Consider the following 22,062-nt stretch of genomic DNA (forward strand, 5'->3'; position numbering starts at 1 on the left):
TTATATTACCTGCCTAACTTTCAAAGTGATGTATCCTCTGCGTTTTCCTACCAGACCAGGATAACTCAGAAGGCATACAAGGCAAGTACAAAAACCAAGGACGAAAAATATACTCGAGGTATACAACTTTTCACAGCGAGTCAACAATCTATGGAACCTGTCACTCTTTCAACTGATTTATTCACGAGAAGACTAGATACTCTCAGAATTTTACTAGAAAACGACTAAAACAGGCCGTATACCTTCTGTCCTTAATACACAAAGTTGAATCTGATGCACTAATCGTTTCCCGACTGTTTGACCTTTAAATGCTTGCAACCCCCACCGCGCGTTTCAAAAAGGGCAGTGACTTTCATACTTGTTGTGATTATCGTTGCTTTTGTGTATTTGCTGTATCAAAAGCATTCTTGGTCTACTTTAACTTAAATCAATCTAGTTAAGGTTTGAAATTTTATTGAAAACTTTGTCTCTTGGTTCCTTCTTTTGCATATACTCTGACGCTTGTGCTATTATTGTGATCATATTGTTTTTAAACCTAATCTGATTACAATGGTTGGTAGTTCATTCAAATGTGGACAGCCGAACTGTTTATTCCCCGTAGATGAAGGGATGCAGTGCGATGAATGCAAAAAATGGTACCACAAGATGTGTACCCGTCTCAGTCCAGCTGCATACAAAAGATGTTCTAAGCCTAACTCGCACTGGCTTTGTATGTTCTGCTGTACTAACAAGACGACATTAATTCAAGAGGCTATGAGCCTATTGGCTCTAGCCTGTAAAAAGAAAGATAATGGGTGCGCTAGTAACGCAAGCACTGACAGTGAAGACTGTGTCAGTGTTGTAAGTGCTGTTACAAAACGCGCTGAACAACCTACTCTAATTAATGACGAAGTGAAACTTCCGTTACAACCAACGAGGAGTAAATCACCACATGGTATTGACATGAGTAATCATGTATCTTTAGTAGAAATTGAGGACCCGGATAAAACCGTCACCGTCCCCAATAGTCCCAATGCAGCTGTCCTGAATGACCAAAAATGGACCGCAGTAAAGAGGAAAAGGAAAGGAAAAAAAGCTAATGATAAAGCACACTTGGTTGACAAGCCATTGAGGAACTCACAGTCTGAGTCACTCAATGCATTATCGCACTCTGATAGAACGGCAGATCATCATCCTAGTGCGACTGAGAGGAATTTAATATCATCGAATATTATTGTGAGTAAATTGCCAGAGTCTAACGATCCAGATCCTAAGGTTAGACACACCCATGACTTAGAGAGGCTCGGAGAATATATCCGTAGCATATTACCAGATAACACTAAAGGTGTTCAGGTCAAAAAATTAGTTAGAATAGGTAAAAGAGCCGATGACAGTGTTCTACCCCGACCGTGTAGACTCCTTAAGGTAATCTTAGGGTCGGAGAAACAACGTAATCTTCTGTTAAGTAACGCTCGAAGTCACGACAACTCTGACATTCGAATGCGACCGGATGTATCTCTTGAAGATAGAATAAAAAGGAAGACGGCACTAGCTGAACTAGAAACCCGTCGACAAAACGGTGAAGAAAATCTCCGATTGGTGGGTTTTCGAATAGTCAGGTCTTGGAAGCGAATGCTACCAAGGCCTGTGTGGATAGGTCGTTCCCCCTAGGAGTTTTATATGCCAATGCCCGTAGTCTAAAACATAAATTCTACGAGCTAGGAACACTGGTGGACAAATTAAGGCCACTCATTGTAGCTGTGACGGAAACTTGGTTAGTCCATGACTTCGATATCACCCCAGAATTATCCGGATATCATTGTTTAAGAAGTGATAGACATAGATGCAGGAAAGGAGGTGGCGTCCTTCTATACATAGCCAATAGTATAAATATCCGCTCCTCCGTTTGCGAATCCCATGATAGTGGAACTAGTGAAGCCATTAGCTGTGAACTCACTGTCGGATGTTGTACATTTGCACTCGGTGTCATCTATCGCAGCCCAATCTGCTTAGCTGATGACTTTATTTTAGAGCACATTCGGCTATGGAGTGCAAATAACAGATGCTTGATATTAGGAGACTTTAATGCACCTGACATTAGTTGGACTGAGATGACCACGAAATGCTCTATAAACTCATTTGATAGCAGGCTCTTGGAAACAGTAATGGAACATGCACTAGTACAACATGTATCCAAACCTACACGTTTTGGTGTAAACCAAGGTTCTTCTCTGTTGGACTTGGTAATTACTCATGAGACTGAGGATATTGCCAACCTAAATATTCTTCCCCCGTTAGTAAATAGCGATCACGCTGTTTTATCATTCACGTTTAGAGCTAGCGATATGATATACGATCAGATTAAGCCTCGCCCAAACATATGGAGAGCTAACATACCAGAAATTCAGGATTGTGCTACTAAGATAGATTGGTCAGTAGATACTAGCTCATCAGTTGATGAGGCGTGGTCTGTATTTAAAGGCAAGTTTAGTGCAGTCACGTCCCCGTTCATACCATACTTGGTGCCACGTAGACCGAACAATAGTCCACCGTGGATAAATAAAGAAGTTAAGAAACTCCTTAGGTGTAGAAAAAAACACTGGAACATGTTCATCTCTACTGGCTTAGAACAGTACAGATCTAGTTATCGTAAGATTAGAAATAATTGTAAAGCGTTAATTAGTAGAACTAGACGGTCATACGAAAAACAATTGGTTAGGGATTGCAAACATAGTCCAAAACGGTTATTCTCGTATATAAAGAGGCGAACTCAGAGAAGTGATGGAATACCACCACTTTTGATACAAGAAAATCCGTTAAGTTTGGCAAGAAATGATACCGAAAAAGCGGAAGCTTTTTCGGAATATTTCAGTAAAGTTTTTTCTTCCAATAATGAGGAACGATCACCTATTCATTGTGATTGTGGCGACTTGTTGATGGACCCTGTAGTTATTAAGAAAGAAACTGTTTTAAGCCTACTCCAGCATCTCAAACCTGATAAGTCTAGTGGTCCTGATGATATTCATCCTCGGATTATGAAAGCCCTCTCAGATGTTATTGCTGAACCCTTAGCGATGCTGTTCGATATGTCCCTACGGCAGTCCAGATTGCCCAGAGACTGGAAGGACGCAATAATCAGTCCGGTGTATAAGACTGGGGGTAGGGATTTAGTTAGTAACTATCGACCCGTCAGCTTAACTAGTGCAGTTGTAAAACTAATGGAAAAAATTATTCGGGTGGCTGTTATAAACTACGTGGAAAGACATGATCTTTTGTCAAAGGAACAACATGGTTTTCGAAAAGGTCTATCATGTTTGACAAATCTTCTCATTGCAAGAGAAGATTGGGCTGAGGCAAAAGATCGCAATATTCCTGTAGATGTCATTTTCATAGATCTAAGTAAAGCCTTTGATAAGGTTTCCCATTCTGGTCTTAAATTGAAACTAGAAAGTTTTGGAATCCATTATGCAGTCATAGACTGGATAAGTGACTTTCTTCATGAAAGGAGACAAAGGGTAAGAGTAAATGGGGCTCTCTCATCGTGGGAACCAGTAAAAAGTGGCGTCCCCCAAGGCACGATTTTAGGTCCTCTTCTCTTTTTACTTATATAAATGAATTACCAGCTATAGCTAAGTCATCCGTCCTACTATTCGCCGATGACATTAAGATTTGGAGACCCATATATAGTATGTCAGACAGAATAGTTTTACAGGAAGATCTTAACTCACTAGTTGCATGGATGAATGGGTGGTCACTAGAAGTAAACCCTAATAAAAGTGTTGTGATGCAATTAAATAACTATGATGATTCGTATCACTACACATTATGTGGACTAGTGTTGCCCAAAGTAAGAAACTATAAAGATTTAGGAGTCATACTAAGTAATGATCTCAAAACAACCAGTCACTGTAAGGCTGCTGCTGCAAAAGGCTATAGGGCATTATGGTCTATTCGTAGATCTTTCCGGTATCTGGATGGGGAAATGTTTAGATTATTATACCCAACTTTCGTACGGCCACATTTGGAATATGGGATTCAAGCAGCGAGTCCTTGTTTCAAATATGAGGCGGATATGTTGGAACGAGTCCAACGCCGCGGGACAAAAATGGTAAAAGGCTTATCTAGCCTATCTTATGAAGACAGACTGAGACACCTCAACTTATTTCCGTTATCTTACCGGCGAATACGGGGTGATCTAATATTGGCATATCGAATCCTGAACGATGACCTTGGTACTAACATGTCCTATCTTTTCCTCCCGTCTAGGGCTGAGCATTTGAGAGGACATTCAAAGAAAGTCCAAAAACCGAGATCAAATCGTCTACGTCTGGAGTTTCGTTTCTCGCACCGAGTAGTGAATTACTGGAATTCTCTACCAGAACACGTAATATCAGCACCTTCTGTTGATATATTCAAGACGAGATTGGACCTCCACAGTGTAACAAACTGCAAGGATTAAAATAGGTCACTAGACCTTCTATCCTTATTACTGAAGACTGAAGACTGAAGACTGATATCATTTCAGAGAGGTAAGGCGTTTCCGTGCTTCTTATACATTTTTGGGGTACTTATTATAATCATTAGAAATTGTTTGTGGAGTAGATTTTCACAATTCAACTTCAATTTCTATGGCGTATATACCTGTCAACACTATGTATCAATCGGTTATACAAAAAATCGAGAACTACGACACTATTAGCTAGATCTTGTGTTAGGAATGCCTAATGGGATCTGGTTTGTATGTAGAAATATGTTGGTTTTGAATCATCAGCTGGTCATGACATAACATTATCATTCTATCGTCAAAGTTTCACTTAAGCATATGTCTAAAGTGACTTGATTCGTTAGTTTGATGATCGGATTGAAGAAAATAATAAGTAATAGAGATTCACACCTTAAGGCAATTGTGTTTTTATTGTTTCAAACATCACATAACATTATAGAGACCAATAAAAAGCTTATTCGTTCTATTTTTCACTGCCTTAACCTTGTCTCAATTAAAGTGATATTTGGTCGTTTGACCTATGCTAGTCCTTCCAGATTGACTCATCCATATTACTGCATAGGATTTTTCTGAATCTGCTTCTGCTTCAATCTAGTGAAGCTAAAGTTCCACTTTGGAAAGAACAAGAAGCTAGATGGCCTGGGTTAGTCTGGCAATTATGGTCTCTCAGTTGATCCAACTTTCTTTTAGAAGCGTTGACAGATGGAGCTGGAGTCACGTGTTGAGTTAATGAATTCCATTGGATGATGGTTCGATGGGAAAGTCGATAGTCATCTGACAAGCAATTTATTGTGGGCTTGTGAACTTTCTCAGTGTCCTCGTGAATTCTCTGTTTTAAAATACAAAAATGGTGAGGGTATATCAGGTACAAATTTATCACTAAGCAATTTAAAAAACTATGGTCAGGTGTTCTCTGTTTCTTCTTCAGTCTTCAGTAATAAGGATAGTAGGTTGATGAACCTGTGTTAATCCTGACAGATTTCCCTCCAGTGAAGGTCTAGCTCCTTGAAAATGTTCACTGATGGTGCTGATACCACTTGTTCTGGTAATGCGTTCCAGTCATTGACCACTTGATGAGAAAAACAGGACCCTACCTTTAGTTTATTAGATCGCGGTTTCAGAACCTTCTTGCTATGACCTCGGAGATTATTAGTACTAGAGGGAGCAAAAAGATAAGACATATTAACACCCAAATCATAATTAAAGATACGAAATGCCAGTATAAGGTCACCTCGTGTCCTACGATAAGATAAGGGGAAAATCTTTAGACGTTTCAAACGTTCATTGTAAGGGAGTTTAGAAAGACCCTTCACTAATTTTGTCCCCACACGCTGGACATGTTCAAGCGATTTAGTATCCTTTATCAGACATGGGCTAGCTGCTTGGATACAGTATTCTAAGTGTGGCCTTACATAGGTGGGATATAAAATTCGAAACATATCCTCGTCAAGGCATTTAAATGCTCTGCGAAGCGACCATAGCGCACGATAACCTTTGGAAGCAGCCGCATTGCAGTGCGTAGTAGTTTTCAAGTCATGACTTATTATTACTCCTAAGTCTTTGTGCTCTTGAACGCGTGGAAGAGATGTACCATTAATGGTATAGTGGTAACTATTATCGTGCCCGATGTGCATGAACACGCTCTTCCTGGAATTAACTTCCAAGCCCCAATCATGAGCCCACCTAACTAATTCGTCTAAATCTGCTTACAGATAACAACGATCAGTCTCATTTCTTATTGTTCTCCAGATTTTAACATCATCCGCAAACAATAATGTCGACGACTTAAGTAATAAAGATATTTCATTAATATACAGAAGGAAAAGTAAAGGGCCTAAGGTGGTGCCTTGGGGTACACCACTTTCGACCGGTTTCCATTCGGATAGCGTTCCATTGACCCTTACTCTCTGTCTGCGGTCACATAAGAAGCTTCCTATCCATTCCTGTATAGCACATGTTATTCCAAAGCTCGAGAGCTTCTGCATACGACCTAAAAGTGAAACCTTATCAAACGCTTTGCTAAAATCTATGAATATCACGTCGACAGACAGGCCGTTGTCTAGGGCAGCTGTCCAATCCTCTCTCGCAATGAGTAAGTTAGTTAAGCATGAATGCTTGTTACGAAACCCATGTTGCTCGGGAGTTAACAGATTGTACGGATCTATGTGACTCAGTAGCTTAGCCCGAATTGATTTTTCAAGTAACTTAACTACTATGCTGGTCAGGCTAACAGGCCGGTAGTTAGATACGATCCGTCTCTGACCATCCTTAAATATAGGACTAACTATGGCGTCTTTCCAGTCTCTAGGTAGTTGAGTGCGTGAAAGGGACATGTTGAAAAGCATCGCGAGCGGTCTTGAGTTAATGTCCGCAAGCGATGACAGCAAACGTGGATGTAACCCATCGGGGCCCGGTATCTTACAAGGTTTGAGGTTAGTTATCAAAGGAAGAACAATATCCTCGGTCACGTGTATAGGTCCTATGGCTGGTATCTCGTTGTCAATGGGACAAGTAGTTGTAACACTACACGTGGAGTAGACTTCACTGAAATAGTTTGCAAATGTCTCAGCTTTCGCTAGATCAGATTCAGCTAGTCAATCTGAATTTTCGTTTAACAGTAAGGCGGGGATACCATCACTACGTTTTGTCCGCCTTTTAACGTACGAAAACAGTCGCTTCGGACAGGTTCAGCTATCGTATGCCAACTGTCGTTCGTAAGCAGTACGGGATTTAGCTATGGTCTTTTTACATATATTCCGGGTTTTTTTATATTCTCACTTAAATGATGCCTGACCTGTTGACAAGAATAAGTCCCAGAAGTGTTTCCTACGCTTCAACAGCTTCCGGGTTCCCTTATTAATCCATGGAGGGCAATGTGATAGCTTACATGCTAACCATGGGATAAACGGTTGAGTTACGGATTCGAACGTAGACTTAAACCTATTCCATGCATCCTCAGTCGATCCATCAGCATCGACCGACCAGTCAATCGAGATACCATAGTCCCTGATTGCCGGAAAATTAGCTCTCCAGATATTAGAACGGGGTGGAGCAGATGCAAATTCTATACCATGTATCCGGAACTTAAAGGAAAGTGTTACATGATCAATATTCACCAGTGGGGGAAGGTGTTGAATGTCGACGACATTTTCACAGTGGTGTGTGAGGACAAGGTCTATCAATGACGGATTATGTTCCAAGTCAATATGTGTCAGCTTTACGATACATTGTACAAGTGCACATTGAATAATTGATGATAGAAGGAAGCTATCGAGACCCCTACCTGGAGCTGTGAGCTCTATCCAGTTGATATGGGGTGCGTTGAAGTCTCCAACGATGAGACAACATTCTGCCTTACTCCAAGAACAGATGTGTCTTAGGATAAAATCGTCAGCAAGACAACACGGATTACGATATATTCCTCCTATAGTCACTAACTCGTTTCTAGACCTAATTGTTCAAAATGCTACCTCACACGTACCACTTATATGCGCCTTCGATATGATCGAGTGTATGCGGAAGTGGTCCCTAACATATAATATTATGCCTCCTCCCTTGCGACTTTTAACTCTATCACTTATGATACAGATGTAGCCTGAAATGACGGGAGAACGCCATTTTTTCCCTCAGGATACTGGAGCCTGTGTGCACCATTGGCTTGGAATTAGGGTTTTCCAACTCCTCTAGGTGGACCTTCCGTGTACACCGACCCGGTTAAAACACTGTACATTCGCTTTTCGTCCTCTCAATTTCGTAAACAACACCCCCGCTACGAGAAGACAGAGTAGGACTCCCCTGGCGGAGGCTATATAGGCGTGGCTGTGTCAGAGCATTTGGATTGTTTACGCGTCACCCCCCGTGAAGGAGCATAGACCTCACACCAGTTTTCTCCATCCAACTCTGTCATGGGCAATCCTTTCCAGTTCTTTCCAGTTTTTATTCATTTTTTTCATATCTTCTATTTCTCGGCGTAACGTGCTCTTTGACCTTCCTCTTTTCTGTTTCCCTTCCGGATTCCAAGTTAGGGCTTGCCTCGTAATGCAGTTTGGTGATTTCCTCAATGTATGTCCGATCCATTTCCAACGTCTTTTCCTAATTCCCTCTTCAGCTGGAAGCCGGTTTGTCCTTTCTTATGGTAGGTTGTTACTGATAGTATCCGGCCAGTGAATGTTGAGTATTTTGCGTAGACAACTGTTTATAAGTACTTGTACCTTCTTGACGATGGTTGTAGTACTTCTCCACGTTTCAGCTCCATACAGTAGGACTAACTGTCTTGATGTTCGTATTGAAGATCCTCACTTTGAAGTTAGTTGATAGTTGTTTTGAGTTCTATATGTTCTTCAATTGTAGAAATGCGGTCCTTGCTTTGCCAATCTTCGCCTTCACATCTGCATCAGATCCTCCTTGTTTATCAATGATGCTTCCCAGGTACGTGAATGTTTTCACATCTTCCAGAGTTTCTCCATAAAGTGTTACTGGGTTGGTGTTCTCCATGTTGTATTTGAGAATCTTGCTTTTTCATTTGTGTATGTTGAGGCCTATTCATGCAAAGACTGCAGCTACATCTGTTGTCTTCGTCTGTATTTGTTCGTGTGTACGAGATAGGAGGGCTAGGTCATCTGTGAAGTCCAAATCGTCTAATAGATTCTGAGATGTCCATTTTATTCTGTGCTTCCCGTCAGATTTCGGGTTCTTCATAATCCAGTCGATCACCAGAAGGAAGAGGAATGGGGGGAGTAGACAGCCTTGTCTGACTCCGGTCCTTACTGGAAATGCATCCGTCAGCTGTCCTTCATGCACGACTTTGCACTGTAGTACGTCGTATGAATTCTAGATAATGTGGACAATCTTCTGAGGAACTCCATGGTGTCAAAGAAGTTTCCATAATGTTCTCCTATTGACACTGTCAAACGCCTTTTCATAGTCAATGAAGTTGATTTATAGTGACGAATTCCACTCAATTGATTGTTCAACGATGATGCGTAGTGTCACAATTTGATCTGTGCACGACCGATCCTTACGGAATCCAGACTGTTGATTTCGAAGTCAGACGTCTACTGAATCTTTCATCCGGTTGAGCAACACTCTGTTGAAAAGTTTTCCTGGTACTGATAACAAACTGATGCTTCTGTAATTCTCACATTTGCTCAGATCTCCTTTCTTTGGTATCTTGATGAGGTGTCCTTCTTTCCAATCTGTCAATGGCACTTGTTATTCTTCCAAATCTTCTTGAATAGAAAGTGAAGCATGTTTGCAGTTACTTCAATGTCTGACTTCAGTGCTTCAGCTGGTATATTGTCAGTTCCTGCTGCTTCCCCATTCTTCACTTGTCTGATGGCCATCTTGATTTCTTCCATCGTTGGTGAAGTGACATCTATAGGTGGGTCTGTGTGTGCTGATTCCATGTCCGGTGGATTCAATGGGGCTAGTCTATTCAACAGTTGCTCGAAGAATTCTGCCCATCTTCTTCCCTGTTCTTGAATCTCCGTGATTGTCTTTCCTTCTTTGTCCTTGAACGGTTTCTCCGGTTTACTACGTATTTTTGCTTGCCAGTTCTAATGCTCTTCGCCACTTGCTTGTTTGCTTCTGTGTACTCTGCTTGTGCCTTGACTTTCTCTGCTCGTGTTCGACTGTTGTTAATTGCTGTCTTTTTGTTCTTCCTTTCTTGAATCTTGTCTAGGGTTCCCATAGATATCCATTCCTTATGATGATAATTTCTTGCAGTCCAGAACCTCCTGACATGTTGAAGTTAGTGTTTCTTTGATCCCTTTCCAGTTGTCCTCCATCGTAGTTTCTTGTTCTTTTAGTAGAACCTGTGAAGCTTGGAACCTGTTATTGAGAGTTATCTTGAATTCGTTGAGTTTGTTAGTATCTCGAAGGAAGGCTGTATTGAACCTTTGTAATGCTGTTTGTCCAGTTGTCCAGTGTTTGTTTAGTTTCAGTTGCATCTCGCCAACCAACCTTTGGTGGTGATCTGAAGCTATGTCAGCTCCTCTACTGGTTCTCACGTCTTTCATTAACATTCTTAACTTTTTACTGATGCAAATATGATCTATCTGGTTCTCTGTGGTGTGGTCCGGTGAGATCCATGTAGCTTTGTGTATGCGTTTGTGTGGAAATATTGTGCTTCCTATAACCAATTTGTTGAATGCACATAGATTTACGAATCTCCCCTCATTTCCGTTTCTCTCTCCCAGTCCATGTCGTCCCATTATATCTTCATATCCGGTGTCATCCATTCCGACTTCGGTGTTTAGATCTCCCATCAGGATAGTGAGGTCCTTTCTTGAGCACTTCGCTGTGATCGATTGCAGCCTCTTATAGAACTGACCTATATTGTGGTCCTTGCTATCATTGGTGGATACATAACATTGGATTATATTCATAGTGATTCCCTCCGTCTTTGTTTTGAAAGATACTTTGATTATTTTGAATCCATGAGATTCACATCATACAAGTGCATTTCGTGCTTCTTTGGACAGCATTAGAGCAAGTCCCTGAATGTGTGGAGCGTTTTCCTCTTCGTGATCGGAGTACAGAAGCATCTATGCCATATCTAGCCTTTGGTGTCCAGCTTGGGTCCAATGGGTTTCGCTGATTCCGCATACTACCAAGTTGCATCTCCTCATTTCCATTACTATTTGACTGATCTTCCCGGTCTTTCACATTGTCCAGACATTCCATGTACCTATAAAAATTGTTACTCTGGTTGTTAGAAGTGGCATCGGCTGTTAGTTATGTCCATAAATAAACAATCAAATCGTTGCTTAAGCTCCCACCACGTTAATCTGGTATGATTTGTCTGTAAACTATCCCTGTTGCATGTGACCTACCAATTGAAAAACATTATTATCCTATTATATTGATGTGACTCATAATTTTTATTCATTTTGATAAGACACGCATTACTGGTCGGTATGTTTGTGCGTTTCACTTAATGACTGTAATTGTTTAATTATTGTACTAATCTAATTGTTTTTATGTTCAGAAACAGATAAAGTTTAAAGTCAAGTTGTCCTTGTTCTGACTATAGCTTTCACATAGACTCTGGGATCGCCAGTATCGCGTTTACAGTTTTAGTAGTATATCTGTAAGACAAATTAAATCCCACAGCGGCCTCGTGACTTCCAAAAAACTCGCCTTTCATCATGAGGCGTCATAATTCTTTCTTGAACTCGGAAGGCAGAGTTTAAATGGTTTGAATTATTTTTTCTGGTTAGCGTTTTTTAGCTAATTAGTTTTCTACGGGATCGGGTCGCTAACCCCATGCCCAATCCTCCCCTTTTACCCGGGCTTGAGACCGGCAGTAACTCTACAAGAGCTACAGACGGAGTTCCTTTTTGGATTAAGTCACGTAAATCTGTATGGTTTTCCCATCCCCTTTCTATCATCTTTATTAGTGTGTGCTAGTAATATTTTAGTAGTTATTTTTCAATGCTTTTCGCATATCATTTATTTTCTGAAGTTTTACAACTGTCGAAGTCATCGTATTTTGATAAAGCCAAGGCTCTACTCAGAAGACTTAATTTTTTAAATATCTTTTTTAGATTATATATCGTTCTGCTCAAAACCCCTATAAATTGGCAATGACCGTACTGGGCCTAGATAAAATTCTTTTAGAAAGTTTCGCTTCATGGGAACCTTTCTTTCTGAAAGATACAAAAGTTGTTGTGGACACTGACGACTTAGTTGGTTTTCTACATGATAAGTTTTCTACAGGACTGTATGGTGGTGAGAACCTTTCGTTTTACGTGGCTGTGCGTTCGTTCTTTTTGAATTTGCAATGCTCGAATGTGGAGCCGTACTTCATTCTCAGGGGTTGCTGTGACATGAAAGTAAGGGCTTTTTCACAAAAGTTAACATTAGTCCTAATCCTCACTTACAAACACGTTGCAAATTGCTTTTATTTATGCTGTGAAGACGTATCATTCCCTAGCATTCTGGATAAACATCTCAAGATTAATACGCTTATTTGTTTAATTTGTGTAGTGTTCCTAAACTGAAGTACTTGACAAGTTTGTTTTGCTAAAACCCATCAACTGCCCCTTTCCTAAATTACAGTCAGGAGTTTCAAGCTATCTTGGTCAATCCTCATGTAACTTCTTCGAAACACCAGTCGGGAGAAATATTTTTAAGATCACTTTTGTATATCGTCAGCAATTTAACCGGTATTAACGTCAGATACTCCCATGTAGCCTAGGATTAAGTAATCATATTAATTAACAATCATCCAAACCATAAGTTCAGAATTGTATAGGAATAGTAGTGTGAATTTTTTTATCATAAGCATAATTTCATAGTCACTAAATTTCAGAGATTTCGTCAGAATACAATAATAGTAGATGATATATTTTTTGAGGCTTCCAATTTTCTCTCTCCGATTTGGTTGGGTATATAAAAAACTGTCCATAGTTGGAACATTTATGTATAACGATCTCATACCTAAAGGTAGCGTAGTATGTATGATTGGGAGCTCGTTATATCCCGAAATACGGTGTATAAAGAAGGAAACTAATCTTAATTTCGTATGTCTATGTAAGGCTTTTTTTCAGTCAATTTCAATGCACTCTCGTTGAACTAGAGTAAATTCTATTCAATAACTTTCAGTGTATTTCCAATTGTAATCAGTTATTTGACTCTCAATCAGTTTTCCATGTATTGGTTATTTAACAGTAATTTCGTGCTTAGTGATGATTAGCCAGTTGGTAGAATTCTAAAATTAATGGCCATTGGTTATATATATATAACCGAATTAACTTGACTGTAAATCAGTCTTCTTTGGTCTCTCCCGATAAATCTTTCTTAGCAGGAGAATTTTATAGACCTTTATTCGACACTACGGCGTACCTGAGAATATTGTAGACATCACACGAAGTTCGTACGACGGACTACACTGTGGAGTCGTGCATGGAGGACAGCTAATATGCATTGCAAGTGAGGACCGGTGTCAGACAAGACTGTCTACTCTCCCTTTCTTTTTCTTCTGATAATCGACTGGATTATGAGGACCTCCACATTTCAGGTGAAGCATGGAATACAATGAACAGCTTGGATATGACTGGACAATTTGGACTTTACAGATGTTATAAGTCTTGCTAATTGAACGCTATACTCTGATCCTAAGCTAGTCTCGTAACCCCAAGCTAAGTCTACACAGTGACTTGAACACGAGAGAAAAGGCGCAAAATATGTGAGAAGCACTATACTCCAAAGGTTCATTTATGTACAGAAAATACAGGGCTTTTATAGTATTTTAAAAGTCCTTTGGTTTTCCCGAAAATTCTGGGATGCTAATAAACACAGTAGCAGTGTAATAATCAGCCAGTCAGAAACCGTACATGTGACTTTTCACTTTCGAGATGTTTCTAGCAGAACTTCTAGTCAAACGCTGATTGGATAAAATGCCTCTTAATGTTTCCCGAGTCTTTCTTGTTTATTGCGAGAAATTTTCGGAATCGCCCCAAAAAGATGGCCGAGCTCTTTTATCTCATACAAATCAACAAGTGCAGGTGAAGACAACTAGTGTAGTACCAACCTCTGTAGCTTTAAACCTCAACATACACTAGAGAAAAAGCAGGATTCTCAAATACAACACGGTAAATAGCAACCCAATCACACTTGGTAGAGAAGGTGGAAACTTTCACGTATCTAGGCAGCGTCATTGATAATCTAGGAGGATCTGATGCAAATGTGAATGCAGGTATCGGCAAAACAAGGGTAGCATCCCTACAATCGAAGAACATGTGCAACTCAAACAACTGTCAGTCAACACCGAAGTCTCACTCTTCAATGCAAACAAACGAAACCTCATCTGAAGTGAAAATTAGGAAAAGACTCTGGAGGAGAATAGGACATCCATTGCGGAAATCATCAAACTGCATCACGATGCAATCCTTAACTCGGAATTGTGAAGGGAAGAGTAATAAAGGAAGACCAGAGAACAGATTGCGTCGGGAATCGGAGGGAGATATGAAAAGAATGAATAGAAACTGGAAACAACTGGAGATGTGAGTTCAGGACAGAGTGAGGTGGAGAATGCTGGTGGGCGTCTTAAGCTCCTTCATGAGGGTTAACATGAGTTAGTAAGTAAGTATTTAGAATGAAAATGACAAAGCCATTAGAAGCATCTACGAATCTGTTATTCAGAGCGGAAAACAGAACTAACTATCTAGAAGATTCAAGTCGTTTGGTGTCATTCATTTTATTCACAGTCTTTTGGTTTTTATGGTTTATGATACAATGTCACTTCCTAAATTGGGTGAGTTAGATTCAGACTTGTTTTATAATGTCTTCTTAGTCTATAATTTTTTGATATCTTCTGCTAAATATTGTCATTTTAAAAAGACCCGTTATCTGTTCATAAGTAATTGACTTTTAGTTCGTAATGGACAATGCATATTAGTGGGCTACGATCATTTTGGATTGTAGTGTGTAGTGAGAGGCAGGTGGTAATCTTAAAACTTATATTAATAAAAGCAATAACGATAATAATACTCGTAGTAGTGATAATTAATCAAAAGTACTTTATGGATGGGGTTTGTGAAGTTGGACCTTGTCGTAAACGAGACAGTAATTGACCGACAGCACTGGATTGCAGTTGCATTACATCTCAAATTGACTAAAGTTAGGAATCTGAATTCATTTCATTGTTATTGTGTGGTCTAAAGATATTCTAACCACCATGAGGTATTCGGCTCTATGCATCGTGTGATCGTAGATAGTAACTGTTGAGGAATGCCCAGAATTGATAAAATAAGCTGATCAGTGCTTTATCGTTTTCAATAGTTCTCCAGCTTATATAACTTCGTGACAAAAAGTCACTTTCAGCATAAATTTACATTCAAACTCTTAATTAGTACGAAAAAACACTAGTCCTTGAAAGATAAATTGAAATATCTTATATAGTTGCTAAACTAAGGCTTACGGCTAGTGTTGTATGAAGTGAAGTTATTTCAAAGACTTTCTATATTGTATGGCGGAAAAATTAATCTTTTCATGAGAAAATTATTGGAAGTTGCATTTCCTTGATCATAAGGAATCAATTCAAACTGTGTCTACTTGTTATTTAAACATACTTACTGTCTTATCGTACTACATAATGTTTAACTGACAACGGGTAAAAAGGTCTTTTCAACGAGAATGAGATGTTTTAAGATTATTGATAAAATAAAAAAAATTCTAGTTATTTTTAATCATATAAATAATTCTATTTGCTATTCATTTCTTACTAACAGAACAAACACTTAAAGTATAAACAAAGGAGAGAATTTAACCTGTTGTCACAACATATCACGGCCTTAAAATTAAATGCACCGGATAAAGTCCCCAAAGTACTCAGTCTTTCAGCCAGAAAAGTATTTATGTATGCTTTAAATGAATTCCGATTCAAGTGCATTAGAGTTAAATCTTTTCCTGCAACTGTTTGTACCGCTATTGCCATAATTTTACAATGTCCAGTTATTGGTTTATCATCTGATTATTATATACTTATGTCGAAGAGACAAAATATTCTTAATAATTTAATTTCCCAACCATATTTGATTCCGACATTTCTTCCACTTCGTCTGGCCAATTTAAATTTGAGTCTGTTAAATGACTCCAGTAAAAATAATGGTGAAAAAGCGATGCTGTTTCACAAATTTATTCCTAAACTTTCAATTTTGGCGAAATCTTCAGATTTTCATTTGCCTTTTTTAGCTGTGTTACTTGGTACAGATGTTATTTCTAATGTGAGACTTCCATTAGAATTACAAGAAAAATTACAAACAAACAATTCAACAATAAAATACGCACAACGTCGATTATCTGTACTCCTTGAGTGGTTTTCACAGTTCGATTCAAATTCAATTAAGCCGCTAGAAGATGTTATTAACTGTTATCCAGTTGAACAGCGCACTTCTATAATAAACGATATGATACATGGCATTTCTCGTTTTGTTTGCCCTCTCGAAGAAACTAAAAATGTTATGAGTCTATTAAGTGATGAAAGTTACTTTAATGATACTTCAACTATTAAATCGGCGTTCAGATCCAATGGAAGTGTTGAGGATGTGATTGATTCACTAAAAGGTACCAATGTAGCATACTTATGGCATGAAGATTACACAAATGGGTGGCCTCCTCGTCTTCTTTATAATTTCAGGAAGGGAACAGTATTTCCAAAACCATCTATCTATTCATCTCGAGGTGTTTTCCTCAAGACCGTAGTTGAAGATCCAAAATGTCCATTGTCAGTGTATAAAACATCTCTCTTAATTCGAAGATTAGATTATCAAATTTATGTATCGTTGGAAAGCAGTTTAAGTATGGAAAATAAACTTGTTGGATTAAATCCTGATGTTAGTGAATATACGAGACAAAATGATAAATTAGTGATGTTTCGAATCCCAGTCAAACAAATTCCTTTAGATTTCAGCAAAGTTGGCACAGATGAAGTTATTAAAGATAATCTGAATTTTGTCAAACTACCGGAAAACAATTTAATCCCTAATTTCCTTTACAGTTTGGCAGTTGTTTTATCATTTTGGTTTCAACAATTAAAAAATACTTCTATTGAGATCCCTTCTGTGTTTAGTGGGTCGTCTGTTGGACTTGCTGTAGCTTCCTGTGCTATCGCAAATATATACAACGATGGCTCATCTATTAGTGAATTGTGTGAATTTTATAATAATTTAAGCACGATGCCCGATCAGTTATTGATTTCGGGTAGCAAAACTACTAGTTACAGAGCGGATGTTGTACACAGCTTTAATGCTATACAGTCAACTTTTAACAGTCTTGAAGATGTGATTACAACTCTCAACTGTCTTGTACCAGAGAATAAACAGTCAAATTACTTCACTTTTGCACAGCCTTGGATACTGTTTCCCTCTGGAAAGCTGGTACATTTTTTAGCTACTCAGTTAGATTCTTTAGAGCCCTCTAGCAGACGCTATTCAGTCTTAAGAGTATGGCTTCCGAAACTTCTCCTTATTAAAGAAAGAAATCCCGATGCAACATCTAGGCTAACAAAAGTGATAAATACTTTAATAACTTTTATTGATCTTTGTGATAAGATTGAAATCAGTCTTCCATCATCTTCAGATTCATTTTATAGCATCCACGAATTAGAAAGCAATTATGTCCCTAAAACGGTACCTACGATTCCTAACCTATCTGATCGAAACGATACAAATCTAGTTGGTAAACAGAGTCACTCAACATTTAATGTAATATGTCCTCGTGGCTGTCGAGAAAAAAGAGAAAACAGAACGAGTAATAAAAGGATTTATAATAAATCTTCAGTTGAAAATGTTGGGCATAGTGCTCTAATAGGTTATCATTTCCAAAGTAATTTCCATTCAACCTATAGAAAAACCTAGAACAACGACATACAAATCATCTAGAAACATAAGCTGTTAAGAATATTTTAGAAATTCTAATCTTGTTCACGTGTAACAAGTAGTACACTGATTTCTAACAAAGTAAATACGTTCTTTTTTGTGTTTAAATCATTAACAGATGTATCCATATTATCAAATGAAAGAATATCTCTATTTTTTACTCCATACTTTTCTAATCTCCATTTATTATATATTCATGAGTACATTTGACCACTATACCGGTTGCATTTTTTTTCTATCTAATTTCATATTGCCAGATATGATTTTTTTTCAAAGAATTTAAGTTAATACTACTTCCTATCTTTACATGATTTTTCAGTCGGTTGGTTTCAAGCAGTTGGGTATCTAATACAAGTATGTATTGATCAGAGTTGCCGCACCTCTTAAATTAGCAAGATAGGGAAAAGTAGAGTATAAGTAATAATAATATCCATTTCATTACTAAGCGAAATATGAAAATATAATTAATAGGAAGGAACTTGACTAAAAAATTGAAAAGTAATAAAATGACACTATTTATTTATTTAAACACATAAACATCAGTATAAGGAGGCACCAAATAGATATGTGCTACACAAATCATTTGATCTGTGTGAGGGTTGGGGTACTGCCCGGATCCTCAACCTGAGGCAGATGGTTTTCTTAGGGGGCCACGCCTCGAGCCTTTGATTTGAAGGTCTAGCCCGCAAGACAGTGGAGCAACGTAAGAAGAAGCAGTCCCATGGTTTGTTTCCTTAGGATCGTGGAGTCCATATGCACCATTGGTTTGGAATCAGGATTTTCCAACGCCCTTAACTGGACCCTCCATATCCACCAACCCGGTTAAAGCGCTGGACATTCGCTTTTCGTCCTCTCAATTTTGTAAACAACACCCCAGCTGCGAGAAGACAGTGAGTGGGACTTCCCTGGCAGTGGTTGTATGCATCAGACTAAAAGCTTATAAGATAAATAATGAATGCAACTGTGTTACTACGGTCAGTTTCCGTATCGTGACTCCGTTACCTGACTCCGATTTGATCGTATGATATGATTACAACCAAATGGATATCCCACCAGCTCTCTTTTATATTTACTGTCTTAATTCGCATTAGTGATTAACGGAATAAGTGAAACACGAGAAGGGCTTTTGATATGTATATTTCATGCAATCGTTACCGCAGATAGACAACGGGAGAAACGAAACGTAGAAGGCAAGGGTCTCAACTCGATTTGATAAAGCAAGACTCGCCGTTTGTACTCAGGCAGAAAAAATAAGCTAAAAATGGGTTATGATCAGAGTAAGTGGTAAGCAAAAAGTATGCTCATATAAGGACAGTCGAGGTTATAAGCGAATAATTGACAAGGTCGAAATATATGCGGATAATGACTCGAAACATATGAATTAATTGGTCTGCTCAAAAGCCAGAATAACCCATGTAGGCGTGTTACAGTATTAGACGATGTATGCCCCCATGTTAACCTATATGTAAAATAGTAATTTATAATTATAGCATTGCTCCCCACTTATGTGGCTCAGGGTGGTAGCCTATAAGTTCGTGGACTAATATCTAGTGTTGCTTTGGTCGCTCTGGTATTCTTTTGAAATACTACGAAGACTGGCAGCGCATGTCATCGTAGTAGGTGGGAAGGCCTTTATTTTGTTACAAAAAATCGCTGAATATACATGTTACAATAAATACATGACTGAATCCGCGTTGAGGAATAACGGAGTTAAATAAGTCAAATACGAGAATGGATTTCGAATACATATATTTTGCACATTCATTGATCTGGACAGGAAATCAGAGGGCTGAAGCGAATTGAAGATCGAGAAGCAGAAATGACACGCATTGAAGATGGCGAGTAAGCCAAATCGCTTTAATCAAGCGTTAATCGATATCTATATCAGATGAAAATAAATTATAGAAATGTGATGAATAGGGAAAGTATTGTATACACAGATACATACGCTCATATAAAAATAAGGTTGATAAGTGAATAATTAAGAAGGTCAAAACGTGACTCATGATGGGTAGATAAATTGGCTTGTCCAGAAGCTAGAATAAGGTATATTAATTTAACCTATCAACCGACACTGCAGACACTTGTAGCACCACTACTTCATTTAAAACCTGTTAACGTTCAGTTTGTCAAGCCCTTCAATTAACTTATTTGGCAGACTGGTATTGGAAACAGTAACAATTCGATAACTCGGTATTAGTATTGTCACTATCATGTCTGTTGGACGTATATGCTTGATCACATATGGACAGCCTATGCACATACCCCTTTTTCTTACTTAAAATTTAGTTGCCTAAACTACTAATCGAATTCATTTTGTTTGCTTCTGGCTTAGTGATTCACGCTGTTCAATAAAACCTGTAGTCGACGCTTCGTATTGTCTTCTGAAATTTACACATCGGCAGTATTTATTTTATAGAGGTTATTAGGATAATTGATATGTGAAGCCTAAGGGATTATCTCGAAGATAATCCAATACGTCCTTGATATCAATAGGGGTTTTTTGTGGAGATTTTAGTAATTTTATGGTTGAAATAATGAGTCAATCGAAGCTAGACCACGATATTTAAGTAGAAGACTTATACTATAAGGAAAGTGGGATTGTGTATTATGGATATGAAGTGCTCCATTGGGAGTAACAGGCGTAAGTAAGTAAGTAAGGATATGAAATGTATAATACGGTGTATACGTTTACGATTGATTTAAGTAGTACCCACAAGTGTGTCTTGAATAACCAGTCAATGTAAACGATGGGAACGGTAGGTCATTCGCGTTGGTAAAACCACATTCAACAGTATAGGTTAACAATGGACTGCAGCTTTTACGATTCGTAAAATGTTTATGGATTAACACATGACGATTGATAGGTTGATGTTTACATTACTTATATTGAAATGTACAACTAAAATCTACACTTAATAATCTTCTACTTGATCTCATACTTCCTATCAGGAAATGGAGAATTGATTAACTCACACACCACAGGTGTGTTACACATAAGACAATCGGTTCAACTACTTTATGTCGAATTATATTGTTCAGAAAATTTTATGTTTAATTTTTCAGTTATTTATCACTCATGTGATTACAGATAGATTATTAACTGAATATAGGTTTACGTTACAAACTCCATAAAATGCAGTTTTCGTTTTGAATTAAAAGTTTACTTTAACCAAATAAGCTTTGAAAATGTAAATATTGAATGACGAATTCATTTTGTAGTTTCACTGTTATCACAGCAGTAATTTACTTTGCAATATAACTTATCGGATCAATTCTTACTTATATGTAATACGTGGAAGGGTATGTAGAGAGTGTCAAGGATAAAGTAAGACGTATCGCTCTACAAAAATTACATTCTTTTGATGAAAAATGCCTGAAATTATAGAACACAACTATGAAATTGTCTTTAACATTCAATTTATTGACAATCAATGATAAGTGCTTGGCAAATTTGTGTTTCTATTATGGTTATAATCGTCTAGAATTGTTGAATAATTTACTGGCCTTATTACAGCGTTCTTCCTGAAGATATTGCACTATCCAAGGACCATCATGGAATTAGACAAAAGATGAGCAGATGGGAAAATATCTTTAAACCTTGGCAGCTTTAACTCATGTTATAATGCAGTTAGAAATAATATGTTAGCGGCAAATCATATGGTTCGCAATCTTAAACCTATAACCCTCGTGAAAGAGTTTAAGACGCCTACCAGCATTCTCCACCTAACTCTGTCCTGGACTCACATCTCCAGTTGTTTCCAGTTTCTTTTCATTCTTCTCATATCTCCCTCCGATTCCCGACGCAATCTGTTCTCTGGTCTTCCTTTATTACTCTTCCCTTCACAATTCCGAGTTAAGGATTGCATTGTGATGCAGTTTGATGGTGGATATCCTATCCTCCTCCAGAGTCTTCTCCTAATTTCATCTCCAGATGAGGTTTAGTTCGTTCTCTCTCACAGTAACTTTTCGCTGATGGCATACGACAATCGGACAGTGGGTATCTTGAGTAGATAACTGTTTACAAATACTTAAAATTTGTTGATAATAATTGTAGTAGTTCTCTAAGTTTCAGCTTCGTACAATAGAATTGATTTGACGTTTGCATTGAAGAGTGAGACTTCGGTGTTGACTGACAGTTGTCTGAGTTGCACATGTTCTTCGATTGTAAGGATGCTGCCCTTGTTTTGCCGATAC

General features: G+C 38.3%; 1 protein-coding gene across 1 annotated transcript; it reads left to right on the forward strand.

Moving 5' to 3' along the window:
• Positions 1 to 4,381: 4,381 nt before the first annotated feature.
• Positions 4,382 to 18,170, forward strand: Smp_146440 (hypothetical protein). The gene is made up of 3 exons (XM_018789939.1): positions 4,382 to 4,508; positions 12,031 to 12,318; positions 15,718 to 18,170. Exons 2-3 carry the CDS (start codon positions 12,070 to 12,072, stop codon positions 17,842 to 17,844), a joined length of 2,376 nt encoding a protein of 791 aa, XP_018655332.1. The 5' UTR covers positions 4,382 to 4,508; positions 12,031 to 12,069; the 3' UTR covers positions 17,845 to 18,170.
• The last annotated feature ends 3,892 nt before the right edge of the window (positions 18,171 to 22,062 follow it).

This window comes from Schistosoma mansoni, chromosome W, assembly GCF_000237925.1.
Source record: "Schistosoma mansoni strain Puerto Rico chromosome W, complete genome".
NCBI lineage: Eukaryota > Metazoa > Platyhelminthes > Trematoda > Strigeidida > Schistosomatidae > Schistosoma > Schistosoma mansoni.